Raw genomic sequence first — 18,805 nt, forward strand, 5'->3', positions numbered from 1 at the left:
AGCTTATCCAAAGATAGTTGAGGCTGCTTGAACTATGGATTCTGCTGAATTAGGACTCTTGAGATCACAGGCTCCTGCCTTTATCTGGGATGGAAATTCCCCGAGAACAGCTTTCTTCATAGTGCTTGAGAATTTGAGTCAAATTTCAGCCACAACCTGTGCATAAACAATGCAAGCCATGAAAATGAAGGTGAGCAGCACTGCTTTGATCTTCAAGCACAGGTCACTTTAAATGAAGAGCCACTCACAATAGGCAAATTAATATTAACTAGCTTAGTTCATTCATTTCCTGAAGTTCTTTATAAATGGCATGCTTCCATATCAGCTCATGGTTTGTCAAAGTTATGGGAAATTCATGCTAAAACCTTACTTCAGTGCCCCCTTTGCAGTTCCATTTTCTTAACTTAGTATTTTTACTTGTGCCTTTCAGGATATGTTGGCTCATAAACAATATTGATCTTAGTTTAATGAAGACTTTGTGTACCAAATTTTCAGAAAGCAATATCTTTGTCTTCTATATAATGTTTTGTAAGAGATTTTTTTACTTCATGTCCTCCCTAGGAAATGGTGCAGGTAGGGAACAGGAAAGGGGGCTGATGAAGTACTCTGTGGGAGAAGAAAAATATCAAAGCAGGTTAACTTTGTGTAGCACACCCAGCTGTTTGGACTTCTTCCTCAGCATAAATGAAACAATTTTGTGAACCCTATATTGTGTAGGAGCAATTCTGTCAGGGTTACTTGGCCTTATGTTTCATCACAAGCTTGATAGCGGGTTGTAAAGAGGGGAGAGGAGAAGGTGGTAGACTGTTAGAGTCACTGAACTACCCTTGTTGCATTAGTGATTGAACAAAAATCGCTATCTTTTTCAGTAAGTGATACTCTTTTTCCATCTTACTTTCTTGATTTTTATTTTGAATCTGAAAAAGCCTTTGGCTACAAACAGTACCAGTATTCTAAAAACTCTCATTTCTATTATTTCATTTTGTTTCTGTAAACAGTAGGCTATTCTGGAGTTGCATGAAAACTGGTACTGTGGAGCACACATTCCTGGAAGTAAGACAAAAACCACATTTTGGAACCTTTTGAGCTTAATACTGCTACTCACCTGAATTCTCTGTGAGAGAGATCTACCTTTATGCAATAGAGGATTGTAAAGCTGATGGATGTAAAACTCACTGAGAGTGATACTAGAAGAGGATGCTTTTACCATTAGAAAACCATGCATGTCACTGGCTTGTACTTTGTCAAATAAGATCCTTCTTTTTATTATACTCCGCAAACTTTAAATGGAAATTTTTTGAAGAATGCTGTATCTACCACTCTAATGGGTTAAAACACCCAAACCAGCATTAACATCATCACTCTATAAAAGTTAAATCTTTGACCTCAGCAACAGCTACATCCTCCTTTGATCTAGATAAAGTAGCAGTAAATCAGGCTTCTTCCTCTTCTAAAATTCTGATTGCCTTGTTTTTAATTTTATTTCGCCAGTATTCTCTTCACAGTCTTCAAGCAGATAAATGCTCCATAGCAAGGTTTCCCTTTTAGATCTGAGATAATATCAATGTGTTCAAATTATTCCCTGTTAAAGAAGTGTGGTTCCCTTGGCTTCACAAGGGAAGTGGCATCTCTGATTGAAAAGGTTGGAGAGCAAAGCTTAAGCTATTAAATTTTAACAGGTAGAGGAAACATCTTCACTCTCACTCCACAACTTCCCTCGCTTCCTGAAATGTCCAGCAGTTTTTATAGCTTTTAAGTACATTAAGATTGTATTTTGCCTGCTACATCTTTAAATTTCCAAGCACCCTGCTGGGATACCTGGCAGGATGTCATGTTGTGCACTAAACATGACACAGCGTTTTACGGAAGAAAATTGCATTGCGCTTCCTCAGGGGAAGTTTGCTTCTCTTCTCTCTTAGTCACTTGGATTTTGAAAGGAATTCTTCACTCTGAAGTTTTGAAGCTTGAGCTTTTGTTTCTTCTCTCGGAGAGCACTGATGAACAATACAGGTGGAAAACACTGTTCTTGTGGATAAGAGTGTTTAGTGATTAATTGATGCTGTATACAGAATGGTTAGTGTTGGGCTATCCATTGGAAACAGGCTTACATTAAGCAGTGTGGCCCATAAAAGAAAGTAATAGCATGATACTGAGTTTAGTTCCTGCAGATTTAGTTCTAGTTTAATGTCTCTGTCACTGTGGACATGTGATATGTTTCACCTTCTGTCATACAGATGCCTTTTGATGTGTACCATACTACCATAACATCCTGTAGGCAAAGAATGAAGATGAATACTGCTAATTTCTGGTTTAGAGAGAGGACCGCTATGTCAGACTGGCTAGCATTTTGTTGATCAGAGGAAGAATTGCTCCCCTGGTAGCCAGAAACAAAAGAACTCACTAAACAAATGCACATTTAAAGAATAATTAAATGTAAGCCTGCATCAGTGTAATAAACACCCTAATTTATGGACACGCAGGAGCAGAAGAGTCACTTACACAGCAGCCAAATCTGTGCTGGAACCTCAGGACATACCCAAAGTCAAAGCTATTTTGAGTTGCTTAATATCAGAAGTGGCTGCAGGCCACTAAGTGCTAAAATAAAACATTCAGTATCATCTCAAATACCCTTTTAGTTCAGGCCTTATTGTTGCTGAATAGATCAAAAACGCTTCAAAGTTAAAAAGCTTTGTAGTCTTAGTTATATACAATGGAATGCATTAAGCAGAATGAATTAAAAAAAAAAAGTTATTTTACCAGAGTGACCAATAGCAAAAGACATAAAACCCTCATTTTATTGCTTTTGCTTGTAGTGTGAGGCAAGACAAATTGTGTTTGGATCAGGAGGTCAAAAAACTGCACAGAATGGAGAATTCAAGAAGCTATAAAGCTGTGAAAGTCTGAAAGGCCATATTGATTACTAAGATCTAACTGCCTACTTGAAACACAAAGAAACATCCTGCCTTATAGAACTGCCTTAAAATGAATTCAAATCAAAAAAAGAGGTAGGGAAGAGGAAGGAGAACCTTTGAAGAAAGTTGGCAGTTCTGATCCTGAAAGTGCTTACAAGCTCAGTTTGACTTTATGGGGAGTTGTCCTGTGGCAGGTGACAGAACTGCGAACGCATGCTGGGCTGTCAGTGCACTTGGGATCCGTACCTCAGTTGGATTCTCAAATTTGACTTGCATTAAGGATATCAAACTCTTTGATACCACGTAAGAACTTACTTGCTCCTTAAATACTGTCATTGTAACACAGCAAGCAAAGTCTGTTGTACTACTCAGCTCGCTGCTTCCATTTCATTTTTGCAGGACACATACCATACGCTATCTTGGCACAGTGCACGATGCTAACTGAGAGCAGACTGAAAATATCCAACAGCTATTTTTAGATGAAGATTGGGAGAAGGGAGATTACTATTAGTCACACTATAAAAGATTTAGAGGGCTACATAGTCTTGTGGCCTTGCCAACACATCCTATAACTCCTCCCCCACCATCCACATTTTGACCATCATCTGTATAGTTTGTGTACCTAGACAAGTCATGCTTCTGACAGGCTAAGCAGCAAACTCCAAAACATTTCCAATTTTTGTCTGGCAAGAAGAGCTAGCTGTCCTTCTTCCTTGAAGAGTCTATACACTATGCATGAACAGCAGTCCTGTAGAGGGGTTAGGCAAAAAGATCTCCAGTGTTAATTAAGAAGAAGGTAATCATTACAGCATGGCCAGGCATAGCCAAGGTAAGCCAGATAGCTGAAGTAGGAGTTCTGCTGTTGTGGGACAGATTTCAGCACAGGATGTCCTGAATTGTAAGTACTTGGCTGACTGTCTCGCAAAATCACTCAGCTGCTGTGGCATCAGGGCTCCTGGTACTCAAAAGAGGTAGATTAAAGCTATTTTGGGTATGCTCACATGTATTATAATCTCTCTTCCTAACCACAGATGAAACATAGTCTGAGAGAGCACTTCAGAGTGCCTCTGCAGCTTGCCAGCTCAGCTCTGTTTAATGTAAGTGGAAGCTCTTCAAGGTGTCAGTGGCATATTTTACAGGTCCCCTGAGTGTTCATTTAGGACAGGTTTTGTTATCCAAATAGAAACAAGAAACAGAGCTTTTTATTTTATTTATTTTTTAACTGCCAGTAAATTGAAACTAACAAGGTGTTTGATTCAGAAAAATGGTAACTGCAGAAAGGGAATTTTCTCTAGGTTTGGTATAAGGACTTCCAAACAGCCTCCTACAGTCCTCTGTCTCTACACTTAATCAGTCTTGCTCAGCTCTCCCCTCTGGTCCTGAAGGGTATAAGACCCATCACCAAAGATAGTAGGATGTTTGCTCTGTGGTGCAGGTTATCTGGGCTGTTCCTTTGTTTCTGTGTTATGTCTTCTAGCAATGTGTAGGGTGAAATGTTGAATTTCTGCTTGATAACTTATCCCAGGGGATCCTTCTTTTCTTCACTTATTTTTCTTGTCCAGAATTGTCTTCTATTTTAAAAAAAAAAACATAATTTTCACTTTGGAGCTGTTAGATGTTTGTTGCAGGGACAGAGATGGGAAGTGACTTGCTTAGGAAACAATGAGATAAATTCCGTCAGTGAACTCTCTCACACTATAACGTGTAAAGCCTATAAAGATTTGTTGGAAGCATCTGTATCAAAACCCAGTTGCAAAAATTTAACCAAGGGAAATGTAAATGCAACTTCTTCCATAAAGTGAATGCTTTTCATTTCCTAGTGATCCTTACTGTCTGTCTATCCTTTCCTTTCCATATGACGGTGTATGTTACAGTCTCTGGTAACTGATAGCATGTGTCATATCTCTGCTTTTCAGCCTTTCTGACAATGGAAAGGAACATTTTCTTTTAATAGTTTCTTCTATTCCAGATATCCTAAAAGATAAAAGAAGAAGGTATTTGTTCCCAGATGCGTTAGCGTATTTCTAGTGCTAGTGAGTACTTGATTCTCCAAAATCTTGTTCTTAAACGAGAAGAGGAAAGTGCAAGTAACTTGCTGAGCCCGAACTGGGGTCAGGTAGGGGTCAGGCATAGCTGAAGTCCTGGAAAAAGAAGAGTCATTGGCTAATGCTACAAGCTGCCAATGAGAGAGTATATTAATACTCTCTCAATTGTGTAGGCCTCCCTATGTAATTTTGTCTGTCTTGTAAATTAGAAATTCTTTGGGGTAGAGAGGCTGTGTCTGTGCATCTGTTTATACAAGCATTCTCATTAGTATTTTAACACTCAAGTACTCAAATGCTGCCTGAGCCCTTTCTGCCTGCTCTGGAGTGGAGCTGAGGGACTTGGATGGGAACATGTGTTGGTCTCCAGGTGGTGCAGCAGCTGCGCTTTGTACATTGCCTCCGAGAGCTCCTGCTAAGTGGTATTTACTCCATACCCAGTGCAGACTTATTTTTTAGGGCACAGCTGTCACTGTTGTACTATACGTTAACTCAGTATACAGTTTTCCTTGCAACAGAGTGTAGTAAGATTTCTCTTTAGTGCACTGAAAGCAACATGTGATGCTTCCAGCCTGCCCACTTGCTTTAGGCTGGGGATACTGGAAACCAGGTGTCTTACTTGTAGGAAATTTGGGAGGGCTGGGAGTTCACATCTCTGTGAAGCAGCAAGTGCTCCCCAAACAATCTCTACTTTTCGAAGAGGTGAGAAAAATGGTTGACTTTTCAAGTTGAACTCCTTGCTTCAGCTTGAGGAGCTAAAGAAATACTATTAAAATTAGATTTTACTATCAGTGGTACCCTGACCTATCTAGATTATTTATAAGAATCCTTATCAGGAAGGCTCAAGTCTTGGTCTCTAACTGAATGGCAGACAATTTAACTTAATAGAGAAAAAGGATAAATTGAGGAAGGCTGAGAAGAGTACTACTTCATGAATTTGAGTCTTATTGACCGATTTGTCTGAGTTTGGCTTTTGTTCTCGTTTTGCCTTTTTCTGACCTTTTATTTTATTACAAACTGTGTTTGCTGACGTATTTGGGGGACTGAGCAGGGAAGGGTCTTTTGGTAACTGTGCAAGTACATATGGGTACTCAGATAATCGTATGTATTCTTTACAGATTTAGAGACTTTGTGCTTTTTGTACAGTGCAGGTCATTGAAATGTATAGGAGCTGATGTTTGTATAAGTCAGGAACACTCTGCTTCTAATATGATTTATCTTGTTTTTTCTACCCTCTTTTCTATGAAGATGCATAAAACTGCAGAACAAAACTCCATCATTGAAATTGCCATGAAGTATTTTTTCTTCCTGGTTCCTTAACAATAGAAGAATGCAATAGAAAATGGCACTACATTATTAGTCAGTTCTAATGCGTGTAAGAACATTGATAAATATCTGTGGCTCTTCTTCACTTAGAGAACATATAACTCTTAATGCTTTTATCTCTAATGAAGAGATATAGAAAGTTGTCATTCCAGTCGGATCATTTCTAGGTATGAGTTATTTACAGTGCCTCATTCCAAATTAATTTTTATTTTTAAGTACAGTCTTTCACCTATTCAGTATGCTGTGTTCTAGTGACTTGGCACTAGAACTTGTATTCTAGACAGTTGACAACTCCTGTGGCCAGGGGAGGTCCTGCTCCAATTTGATTGTCAGCCTCAATACTGAGCACCTTTTAGTCGGGCATTAGGAAGCATTTGTTTTCTGTCTCCCTCAGTGGAAGAGCACAAACAAGCAGCTTAGGGAACTGTTTTGGAAGGGTTTTTTTTTGTTTTTAAGAATGTACATATTTTAAATGTTTTGAGGTCATATTAGGGAAGGCAAGCTGAGGAATTTCACTTCACACTTGGTGGGAAAGGGATTTAGAATTGTGTTGGTTGTTGGTTTCCACAGGAATTAACGTCACTGTTTCAGATTGACACACAGGGGAGTTTTGGCTCATAATCAAGCACATTTTTACGTTCATGGTCACTGTCCTGAAGGAACAGAGCTGTTGACTACCATCTTCATCTTAGCATTTTAGATTATTTTCTTTTTTAAAAAATGTGGGATTTAAGGAAGTGGGTACCTAAAAATAAGAACAAAGACCTATAACTGGTATCTGTAGCCTATATATACTTAATGCAGAGAACATGGAACAGTTCTGATGTGCTCACTGAGGCTCATCTGGCTGAAGGTTTATGAAGGCTCTTCTGGTTTAGTTGGAGTTCCCTAATGGAGTCAAGTTTCACAGGTAGCTGTAGTGTATTAATGTCATCCGGATGCAAGTGGAGAAGGTTGTGTAAAATTGAGGTCAAGATACTGTCCACTAGGAGAAGACACAGACCCCAAGGCTTCCAGTGCTAACAAAATATAATGCTGTAGTGAGACACCAGAATTTCTGAACTGTTGTCTGAATAATTGGGTCTGTAGTTGTGAACATTGTGACTTCTCATTTCTAAAAGTGCTCATCTCCTTCCTTTGGAGTATCAGGTTGGTCAAGTCCAACAGATCAATGAGGTGATCTCAAATACATAGTGATCTGTCTTGGTAACGAGGCTATAATTTTATGTGGGTAGGGTTAAGCAGAATGGTTTCCTATAAAGCTCACTATAAAAGAAGCAAAACATGTCCAGAGCCCCTCACAGACTTTCAGTTTTCTGTTAGCTCAGTATACTAAATTATTTCTGGGAAAAAAGACTTTTGTGAGGAAAAAATACAATAAAATCATGCAGCAGGTAGTAAGCAGATAGCTTACTAGTCTGAGTAATGTCTTTATGTACTTCTCCAATATAACAAATGATGATTATTCTCTTGAGGAGCTAATACATGGTATAGGAACCAGAGAATTGGGCTTAACCCCTCAAAAAGGAATTGATGGCAAGTAGACATTGTCCTGGGCCTTTACAGAAGTGTGAGTTAACTTTGAGTTTGTTTAATTTCCATAAATTTTGTTGTTCCACCCCTACGATAATAACAAAAGCAGTAGGTGAGGAAAATACTTCTCCCATTGTAGTTCCGAACAAGTTCTCTAGCATCACTTTGTGCACCAAATGATTTACCCTGATAAGTTTTCTTTTCTTTTTCTTTTTCCACACAGATCACCCCTGGCAGCAAGGCAGCCCAGTCACAAATGAACCAAGGGGACCTTGTGGTAGCCATTGATGGAGTCAACGCTGACAGCATGACCCACTTAGAGGCCCAGAACAAGATCAAGTCAGCCAGCTACAATTTGAGCCTCACTCTTCAGAAGTAGGTTGATTTGAGTTAAAATCTTTGTGTTCCTAAGAGCATCCTGTGAAATTCATGACCAAGCGATAAGTGTTTCATCTTTGCCTGTTAGATTTACTTAAAGCGCCCATGCCGCAGAAATGAGATGGAATACCAAATTCTGCTCTGATTCTTACAGAAATCAGCATGGATTCTTATAGAAATCAGTATGATTGCTATGATATGTGAGTGTATCTGCATAGAATTTAGCCCACTAAATACAAGTATAATTTCATATCCATTCAGGCTTCTGTTAAAAAATAAGTTCATCCGTGATGCTTCTTTTGCATATTCCCATGTGGATGATGCACTGTTTTGTTTGGTCTGAATGACCGTTCTAAAAATGTCATAAGTGTTCTGAGTGCATGGGAGGAACATGTCGTTCACAAGGTGAATATTTGCAGCATGCTGAGAATTTGTCAATGATGTGGCACCAGCAGGACTGTGGGTGTGAAAGTGGTGTTTCTCCAGCTGATAGGATGATGAGAAAGGTGTAGCCCAAGTGCAGGAAAGGAAGGCAGTAGAACATGGAGAAGGGAGCCTTTCTCATAGGTGTGAGAGAAGTTGCCTTGCCATTGAGAAAGCAGAATCCCTTCACATAACAGGTGTCTCAACCTTTCTTTGTTAATATTGCTTCCTTTTTAAGAAACTTGTTCTCAAGTTAGATAAACTTGCACAGAGATTTTCTGTAACACTTGCATTAATATTTAAAGCTCTATAATGTTATAAAGCGATGTAACTGCTATTTTTATTGCATTTTTAGGAGATAATTTTTACATAGCCTAGGCAAAGACAGGTATGGAAAGCAGCAATTAAGCGGGTTATAATATGAAAATATGATTTGAGAATGTAACAGATCTTACGTAGGGGTGCCCTGTAGACCAATTAGTGTTGGGCATAGACTAACACCTAAGGGACAAAGATCTTATGCTGAAGTCTCCAAGGCAGAGCAGTGTACGCTAAAAGAAAATGTGTGGCTGAATTTCCCGTATTGCTTTCAAAATCTCAAGTTTGTTTTTAAGTGGATGTTCCAGATAACGTGTAAAATAAATGCACAGGGTAGAAAGATGCTAACAAAAAGTAGAGCAAATTTGTTAGCTTTTTTGTGAGAGCACTGGGTATATTTAAATATTTCCTGGAAAAGAGCTTATAAAATCTCTGAGAAAATCTGAAACAAGTTTGTGGTCCAGCTGTTTCAATGCATGGCATAATTTCTATCACCTCATTTGATGTGCACATATGTCTCTAGTGTGTTTAGGCAAGATTCTGAGCTAAAATTAAACAGAGTCTAGACCAAGAGCCTGATCCTAAACTTACTGAATGGAGCATTCCACAGGCTGAAATATGTTTGCATAGGCTAATAGATTTAGGTGAGGTAAGATCCATTTTAAAAAGGAAAAAAAGTAGGATAAAGTGTTATGGAATATTATTGAGCCCAAGTAAGTCAGGTAGTTTCTCTGTTAACAAGTGAGAAATTTTGTGGATTCTCTTGCTCTAATTTTTTTATACAGATCAGTAGTATCTTCTTTTCTGTTTTCTTTTCTGTTCTGTTGCTTTTTGATGTGAGCTATTAGTCTGCATTTATGAGCCATTCAGCTTTGCTACAATCATATAGAAAAAGCAAACGACAAACAGAGACTGAAAAGTAACTTTTTTTTGATAGTAGACTGTTGTTTCTAAGATGTTCATAAAGGGGGATGTTCATAAACTTGTGCTCAGAGGATTTAAGCAGGCTTTCACTCTGTACAATTCAGTATTTATGCAGGCTATACCCTTTCATCTTGTGAGCTCAGCCTACTGACTTATGTATAGAAACCTATTTAAGATCCAGTATCCAGGTGTCTTGGACAAAAGACATTTCCACAATATTTGTCAAGTTAGATTAATCTCACCTCAGAAAATCATGAGAAATTTACCCACATACAAAAGGGTTGTGACAGTTTAGTCACTGAGAATTTACAATGATTTTTACTTTTTTGAAGGGAAAAAAAAAAGGATTTTACAAAGATTGCATAGGTGAGGGAAAGAATACTTAACATGAAAAATATGAGAGCAGTCACTAATGAGAAGTACCAACTTTTCAACCAAATAAGAACAAAACAGGAGAAAGGCAAGATGCCCTGGGCCTTAGTTACCAGGAAAATGACTGTGCTAAGAGATGACTTCTACTTTTTTAGACTTGGCTTGCAGAGATGAAACTGGAGTGGAATGTTCTTGCACTACAAAAAAGAAAAACTAGTTTCCATCAGAGTTTAGAGAAATACAGAGATGGGGACACTCAAAATTACCTAATATGCATAAAAGTTTGGAAACATTGGGAATCCTTTCAAATGGAACATGGGTATATGTGCATTAGGAATTCAGATCAAGGTGGAAAGAGCTCTAGCTGTTGTGATGGAAAAAACTTAAGCCCTAAATTTTGATGACTTTGGGCATTAATTTGAAGTAGTCGCGTGGCTCAAGAGAATGTGTCTCAAGGTCATGGAATTCCCTACCGGGCAATCTGTGGCTTGGTTTCGCTGTCGCAGCACTGGCAGTCAAAGAAAACTAGCTTGCTTGCTTGCTTGCTTGTTCAGTCTGTAATGCCATGGAAGAAGCAGTGGAATGTGAAATCTAGACATATGCACTCTGAAATAGAAAGCTTTTTATTTTTCTAATAGCTCTTGGCTCTCAGGAGTGATGGCGCTTCCTTTTATTGATCCTGGCCATGAGGGTTTTATGAGCATTGTTTATAACCTGGCAGTTCAGATGAAGTTTGCTGCTGCTCACTTTTATTATCACACTTAAATTCCCTGTGGGGTTTCTTTCTCAGGGTGGGGAGGTGGTTATTTTTTATGTGGCTGTCAAAATCTGTACATGGAGTCAGCACTTGTACAGGACATCAAATTGCAAATATCAAATGTAGCAGAAGAGAAGCATTAAGAATGCCCATCCATACCTGCCTACCTAAACCAGTGAGAGTCTGCCTTCTCTGACTGTACAATATTAGATCTTCTTCAAGTGCTATCAATCTACACTGTTCAATGTACTCTTAACATAGCTCTTCAACTAATGCTTAGGGTGCCAGTGCTGGCCTGAATTGAGTTCTCTGTGTTTCACTCATGTAGATAACCCGTTATGTATTAAGGAATATGTATGTGTCTCTATATGTATATATAGTGGTTTCTGACTGCTTCCGTCCCTAAACTCTCTGTTAAATTTGCTTCTTATCAGCTCATCCTTGCTATGGTTCCACATAAAACTCTGCAAAACTCTCTTTTGTGGGTCTCACCAACTATGCCAGAGGTTTGATCAGGCAGCAAGAACTTGGCTTGCACTGGCCTTTCTGAGTGAAACACTGCATTCCCTGGCTGCTCATTTTCAGTTTCTGGCTGCCTACTTCTCCAGAGCCTGTAGCGTGCTTCCATGCCCTGCTTTTGGAAAGGTAGGGAATGCAGACAGACAAGGGGGCAGGGAGTTGAAGTGTTTGGGACATTCCTAGAGAAGAAGACCTGTGCTCCAGAGGTGTGGAAAGGTATGGGACCCTCCAGACCAGCTCTGCTTAGTTCAATTTAAGAGACAAAAGAATATATCTAGCCAGTAAATTCCCTTTTGCTGTGGAAGAGATAACGGTGAGGGGAAAAGGAAAGAAATTTCTTTTACACTGTGCACTAATACCCGGTAGAACTCTACACAGTATGTTACTATTTAGGCAAACAATAATGTTGATATTCTAAAACATTATATACTTAGACAGATGCAGCTAATTCCTTAGGTACCTCCATTACGCTAGATGCACTGAACAGCTAGTTGGTGCTAGTTCTACTAGACAACGATATCGAAGGCTGTGATGATACTCCATGATGCCCTGGGTTGTAGTAGAAAAAGACACTGCTTTGATTTTAATCTTTTTGTGACTTGCTGGAGCTTAGTTCTCAGTCATTTTCAGTATTGGTTTCTAATCAGTTACTTGAGCTACACAGCTGCCTCCAGGCATTTTAGTTCTGGGCCAGTCAGAGTTCATCTTTCACTGCCTATCAGTCCCATAGAAGCTTATTACCAGCTTATTGTCCTACAGTACTTGGTTCACAGGTGAAAAATGAAATGCATGGAAAAATCTATTTTTGATACAGAGGGGTTTCTTTTTCAAATTCACAGTAAATGTAATGTAGGAGAGTGAAGTATTATTTGTCAGTACATTTCACTGGAGCATCCGCAACATTCATTTGATCTTAACTCAAGGAATCCGATCAGCCTCCTTGGAAAGGATTCACCAAATGTACTGGTTTAGTTTTGGAAAGTGCTGTAACATGAGTGCACCTCATTCTGCTGGCATAAACATTCCTGTGACACTCTGTAAGACGCCTGCCTCGGCATCACCCTGTGCTGCTAGAGAGGAACAGGGGAGGTGCAGGCTTTTTGTGCCTGGTGCATACTGGCACAACCTCCTCCTCCCAGGGCACCCCGGTGGTGCTGCCATTCATTTCCAGTCAGTCACAATTGACTGTCTTTTGCTGGAAAATCAAGAGCTAAATAATCCCTTTCTCTACTGAAAGGGAAAGATCAGAGGCTAAGAGATTTATTGTAAATATTAAATAGCTCTTCTTTTCTTGTGTAGCACCAAAGGATGCCTGATACAGCGGTATTTATTTCAGGCCTACTATAAATAAAGCATGTGGTGATAACAAATTGCAAGCAAGAGAAATTCGGTGGTTAATGTAAATTGTTTTCCCGTGTCTGAAGCTGTGAATAGCAAACAATTCTGTGCGTGCTTTAGGTCTGCTGATGGGCACTTTTTGAATCAGAACCAGGTTTAGGCTGGGTTTATGCTTGGAGGAGAATTGGAAGAGGGCATATATCCTAATTTAACAGAGGACTGAAACTCTATAAACAATTTTTATGGAAGTACAGTCTAAAAATAGTGGTACTCTGAATATCATGTAGAAACATTGCCTTAAAAGCATGTAGGCAATAACTGGTAAAAAATAACAGTAAATGAAGACACGGATTTGGAAAAAAAAAAATTTCTTGCTTTGAGCAATTCTGTTAAATTCATCAGGCTAATAATGTTTCCATTTTGTCCCATTGTTTCTACAAGTCTCTTTTTGCAAGCCTCAGTGTTAATAATCCTAAATTAGGATGAGCATGGTGTGATATAGAAAAAAAACACCTGCCAAGTGTTTTGTTTTGTCTTTAATATTTTGTGCAAAGAATATGAAAGACCACAAAGTCTTTCAAGAGTATAGAATCAGCCTTGCTTCAGGTCTAGTTACAGTGTTTTCATGAGGGACAAGTGTTTTTTAAAGCTCCACACTTAATCCCAGCAGATGCTTCTCCAAATGATTGTGTGCCAAGAAGTACACAGAGACACCGAGCCTGTCAGGATTTTTTTTGATAACTGTTTTAAAGGTGACATGATTATTTGCATTATGAATTTAAATATGGTGAAATATTCACAGTAAGAGTAACCACAGTCAAACCGTATTTAACTCTGCTATGTAAGTGTTAATCTTTGTAACTGTCTCCTGTTGTGCAAAATGAGAGCAGTGTATAGTGGGAATGTCCTGGATCTCTCACAAAAGCCAGGAAATCTCAAGGTCACAGAGGGAGGTAATTTCAGCAGTCAAGGTAGGACTTCAGAACTTTCTTACATCTGCTGCCACCATCCAGTTCTCCAACCAAGTAAAAGAGAAGCGATACAATTTAGGGACTGCTTATATATTGGAGGCAGAATATGAACCCATGTGAATGTGATGTTTTTTGAAAGGAATGCTAGCACTAGTGATAATTCACTTGTGCTAGTGGTCAGCATTGTGAATGCATCTCCTGAAATCCATCTGTGGGGTAAGGATAGGAGATTTGTGTTTGACAAGATCAACAGACTTCTACTAGAGAAGGATATGCAATCCTAAGCTTTTCTTGGTTGTTACTGCCTTTCTGAGTGCAGTTGTAGAACTATGGAAATTGAATTCCCAGTGTCAAATGACTGTTCCTTGGCTGAGGGTACCACAACACTTTCAAATCCAAGAGTCCCACCTGGGTCTCAGTGATTAGCATAGCAGCACTTAAAAGTTTAGGGAACAGAGACCACGTCAAGACTCCAGTAAGAGTCTCTCTGAATTACTGGATGTAGTAGCGAGTCTGTTGCTACTGTCAGACTGGATTAAGGATGTGAATGCCTGCCTCTTACCATAACACAGTGTTTAGTTCAGCCTTAAGCAGTCACAAAGATGTGCCACTCACATTTCAGCTTGCATTTGATAGAATTTCACTAGAAATGATGCACTCTTACTGTATCTTCAAGTACAAATATGTTGATATTGTCATAAAATATAGCCTGAAGCTACATTGCACTTAAGAAAAAATCAAATAAGAGGTTAAAAAGAAAAACATAGAAAAATGAAGCTCTGTGCTTTAATCTGCTCATATCTTGAGTTCTACAGAAATTATGTTTTAACTATGCTAACGTGAACCTTAGTGAGATTTACAGAATAAATTAAGGAAATGCTAGCTAAATATAAGAAAGGAATAAATTCAAAGATAGTGCAATGTTGGATCTTCCATGTGGTATTCACTGAAATAATTCTGTTCTGGACTGGACAAAGCACTGTGAGATCTGCCTCCATGTAGACAGTGTGTTCTGGAGCCCTGTACAAGGCACTCAGTCGGTGAGCACCTTAGTCTGTAGATAATTGCATGCATCTGCTGGTGGGCCTCAGGAGAGATATTACAAAATCTACTTTTGGAGAGAAATGAATAGCAGAGTAGTCAAACATCTGCTTACATGCTTCACTTAATCGCTATATATATAAATTCAAAATTTTAACCAAGTTAGTACCAAAAGAGAGAGCAGTAATTAATGGTGGGTGTGACATGTGACACTAGTTATTTTATTTTGCTTAGAGATTTGACTCTAGAACTTTCGAGCCATCTGCCTCCAGTATCCAAAGTTTCCTCCCCAAATCTGATGGTGCTATGTGCTCAAAGCATAAAAAAGCATAGACATATCCTGCTAGTGGATTAAGAAGTTTACCATGTACTGTCATGGGCTGAGAGATTCTCTCATTCCTTGTGCAATAGAGGTGAATCTCATTCCATACCCAATTGTCTCTGTACTCAGGTACAATGAGAGGACAGTAGGATTTGTTATTAGATGCGAGGCTAGCATTTGAACAGGGCTGTGAGTTACCATCTTTGAGTAGTAACATTTAATGCTGTTAAAATTAATGAGCAGCTTTTTCCATGGAAAATGAAATAAAATATCAATGTTAGTCACTGCAGTAAATATATTTCTATTCTTTACACAAGCAGTTTAATTCTGTGGACTGCTATTTACACTCACTTCATAAAGTGTCCTTGTTAGCTCTAGAAAAGAGCTTGGAAACTGTGGGTAAATGCCAAGGTTTGAAAGGCCAATGAAGTCTTCATTACAAGAAGATTCTACTTAGGGATTAGAACAGTTCTCAGTGTACATCACTTCCTCCCCCCCCAAATACCATCTTAGAAGTGAGGTTAAAATGCATCCTTTTATTTGTCTGAGAAATATTCTCTGGATGAGCTGAAGATAATCTCCATGTGAATTCTAATGCATATTATATCACACTGACCATGGAAAGATCCTGATGGGTATCACTGGCACATCTCAAAGTCAATAGGCTGACACAACTTGCTCAATAAACATGACAGTTATAATCTTTCAGACAAATATTCGTTGTGTTCTGCAACAAGGAAGTCTATATGTTACTGAAAACGTTATCGAAGACAGGAAAGTCACCATATATTAGGGCTGGAACCTTTTCTTATTGATTAATGTTGATTAGCTTAAGCATAGATGTGTCAAAATGCAAATTACACACTTGAGGCTAATTGGAATGGATAATACAGTCCTTATAAAAATTGGAAAGAATCATTCAATCAAGTAAAATACTAAACTTTACTAGATTGATCTTGCAGTGTGTTATTTGTGAGGTTAGTAGTTTCTTTTGGAGCCCTTTTATTGTGGTGTTTCCTGCCCACCACCCACTATGAAAACTGCTGGGCCTAATTCTTTTTTTCAGAAGATCTGAATTGTTTGTCCCCACTGCTTTGTCTTGCCTGGCTCTCAGTCACCTACAGCAGTTGGCTGCCTCTTTGGGTCTGTGCTCTCCTTGGTCAGTGTCAGTCACAGAATGGCCGTACGGAGCACTGGGTACTAGCTGACCCTGTCGTCTTCATTACTGTAACGCCAACTTCAAATGATACTTGAATAACTCAAAAGGAAACAAATTACTCTGACAAGTCCTGGCTAACTTTCTTGCCTCAGCAGTTTTAAGACATGGAGCTATGTTTCCAGTAGAAGTCTCTCTAAAATTCAGTTTGTCAGATTTAATAATCCTTTCTCCCAGAAGCTTTGTCTTCTCCCTATGCTTGGTGGCCCCCAACTTCTTCAGCAGTTCCTTCCTCTTTTTATCTCTCTATCCTGCCTGTAATCTGTGTCCTATCTCCAGCAACTAAAGTACAACAGACATGCCCAGATTAATTGTACGGTCACAGGAAGCACAGTCCACAGCAAATTTACCTCTAGGAAATCTTCTGTTTCTTTGGTGTCTCCTGCAGAAACTTACTTCAAGTTCACTGAAGAACATTGGCAGTGTCACACCAATTTTACTGAACTGTTGAACAGAATATGACTATTTTGGCCTATGAAAGCCACCTGTTTTAAATACTTTTATGTTACCTTTTCTGGCCTAGTCATGAAGGCTGATAAATGTAAGGTTACTATCTGTGGTTACAGCTGTTTCTTTAAACTCAGTGCCAAGTCTTTAAGATTTTGACCTGATTTGCTTGAGGAGGACTGAATTGCAAAATAAGACAACTCTGCTATACAAAAGGTTGCAAGTATCAAACAGCACTTTAAAAAGGACTGGAAGGAGTAGAAAAAAAAAAAAGGCAACTCTAGAAAGATAAAATTGTGCAGCTATGTAAAGATACTGTGCAGCTATGTAAAGAAAAAGGTCACAGTAAACCAAAATAGACTCAATTACAGGTGAAATCAGTGTTTTTGAAGAGTGGGAAGAACTAAATACAACCAGATGGGTGAACTAATACGTAAAAACTGAGTATTGACTCAATTATTAATTTAGAAATAGAATCAAACCAAAAATGAAATTTGGGGGTCTTGAAAAAAAATTGGCCAAGAAGTTACCATGTAGTTACAACAGGAATATATTTAGTATCTAGCAGATGATGAGAAAATAGTTACCTGTTTTTCATACAGCTAGCCAACGATATTTGTCGAATCACCTTAGGTTTGTCCCAAAACTTCAGAAAAAAAATGTAAATAATTACAGAAAGCATCTATTCATTATATTGCTGTATCGTTGGAGCAGTCTTTAATGAGTTCACCCTCATGTGGGAAGTGCTCTGGTCTTCCCTGTGAAGAAGGGCAAAATGCCCAGTTACTTTCTGCAGGCCATCCTGTGTAGCAACAGAGAAAACTGAATCTCAGTTCTATAGGCAGTGGCCTTATTGCTGGGACATCCTTCCCCTGTGGCATAATTGATTGGTTAGCTACTGCAAAAATAATGGAATGATTATTTGGCATGAAATAGTATGTAGCCCCCTTGGTGAAGATGGTGGCTCTAGGCGCAGCATTAAAAAAACTTGTCTGTTCTGCCTGGTGAACAAAATGAAAATATGTAGGTATCAGTCCTGTATTAGTAGCATAGCTCTGAATTGTTTGGTTTTCTGGACACAGCAAACATGAGCAAGTAAGAGACACTTTGTTCCTGGCCGCCTTTGGGCGACTTCACTGAAGTCCGTGATGGTTGATCACCTGAGAGAGTGAACACTGATAATCACCAGTGTTTCCCCTCAAGGGACACAAATTAAAGGTGGCAAAAGTGAAACATGGCCTGTAGGCTTCAAGCTGGGAAATGTGACAGTATCTATACAAGTGTCTGTCTCTGCAGAGAAAAGCATCTGAGTACAAAAGAGTAAAGCACACTGCAAAGTGGGATGTACATCTCTACGGGTTTCTCTGAATAAGGTTTGGAAACATGATGGCTGCTTCTTGCAACAGCTGAAAATTTGCACGTCTTTCACAGGTGCTAAAACTTTGCCCAGAAATTAGTTACTGAGTATTGCTGTGGTAGAGTAATGCCAACTGGTGTTTGGCTCTGTGTACCACACAACAGTTACTGTCATCCAAATGCTCAGAAAAGCAGATGAAAAAAGGCATTAATGGAACACGCTCGTTGAGGTGTTTTAGCTTGGAAACAGAAAGAGCAAAGGCATGAATTAGCCAGTGTAGTTAAGATCTAATTATCCATGTTCACTGCTTTTTCTCTCCCATATATGTCAATTAGAAATGCTCTAAAAGCCATGTGGCACATTGTAATGTCCGCATTCCAAGTAAGAGGCATTAGAGGAAAAACAACTAAGTAAATATGCTTCATTACAGCTTCAGGAAACTAGCAAAAGTCATTTGTGGTCAGGATGCTCAAAGTACCTTGACTGAGGCTTTTGCCCTTAGAAAATGTTGAGTGGCAGGGGAAAAATAGACTTCATCTACATAGTGTTAGAAATCCATTTGGACTCATAACACCTCAACTCCTATGTATCAATAGAAAGCTGTATAAA

General features: G+C 38.9%; 1 protein-coding gene across 1 annotated transcript in view; it reads left to right on the forward strand.

The window, feature by feature from the left end:
• The window catches only part of LDB3 (LIM domain binding 3), a 121,736-nt gene that overhangs the window by 23,349 nt on the left and 79,582 nt on the right, over positions 1-18,805 (forward strand). The window contains exon 2 of the mRNA XM_067299800.1: positions 8,037-8,188. Within this exon, the coding sequence (XP_067155901.1) occupies positions 8,037-8,188 (152 nt within the window). The remainder of the gene's footprint in view (positions 1-8,036; positions 8,189-18,805) is intronic.

This window comes from Apteryx mantelli, chromosome 7 (assembly GCF_036417845.1).
Source record: "Apteryx mantelli isolate bAptMan1 chromosome 7, bAptMan1.hap1, whole genome shotgun sequence".
Lineage (NCBI taxonomy): Eukaryota > Metazoa > Chordata > Aves > Apterygiformes > Apterygidae > Apteryx > Apteryx mantelli.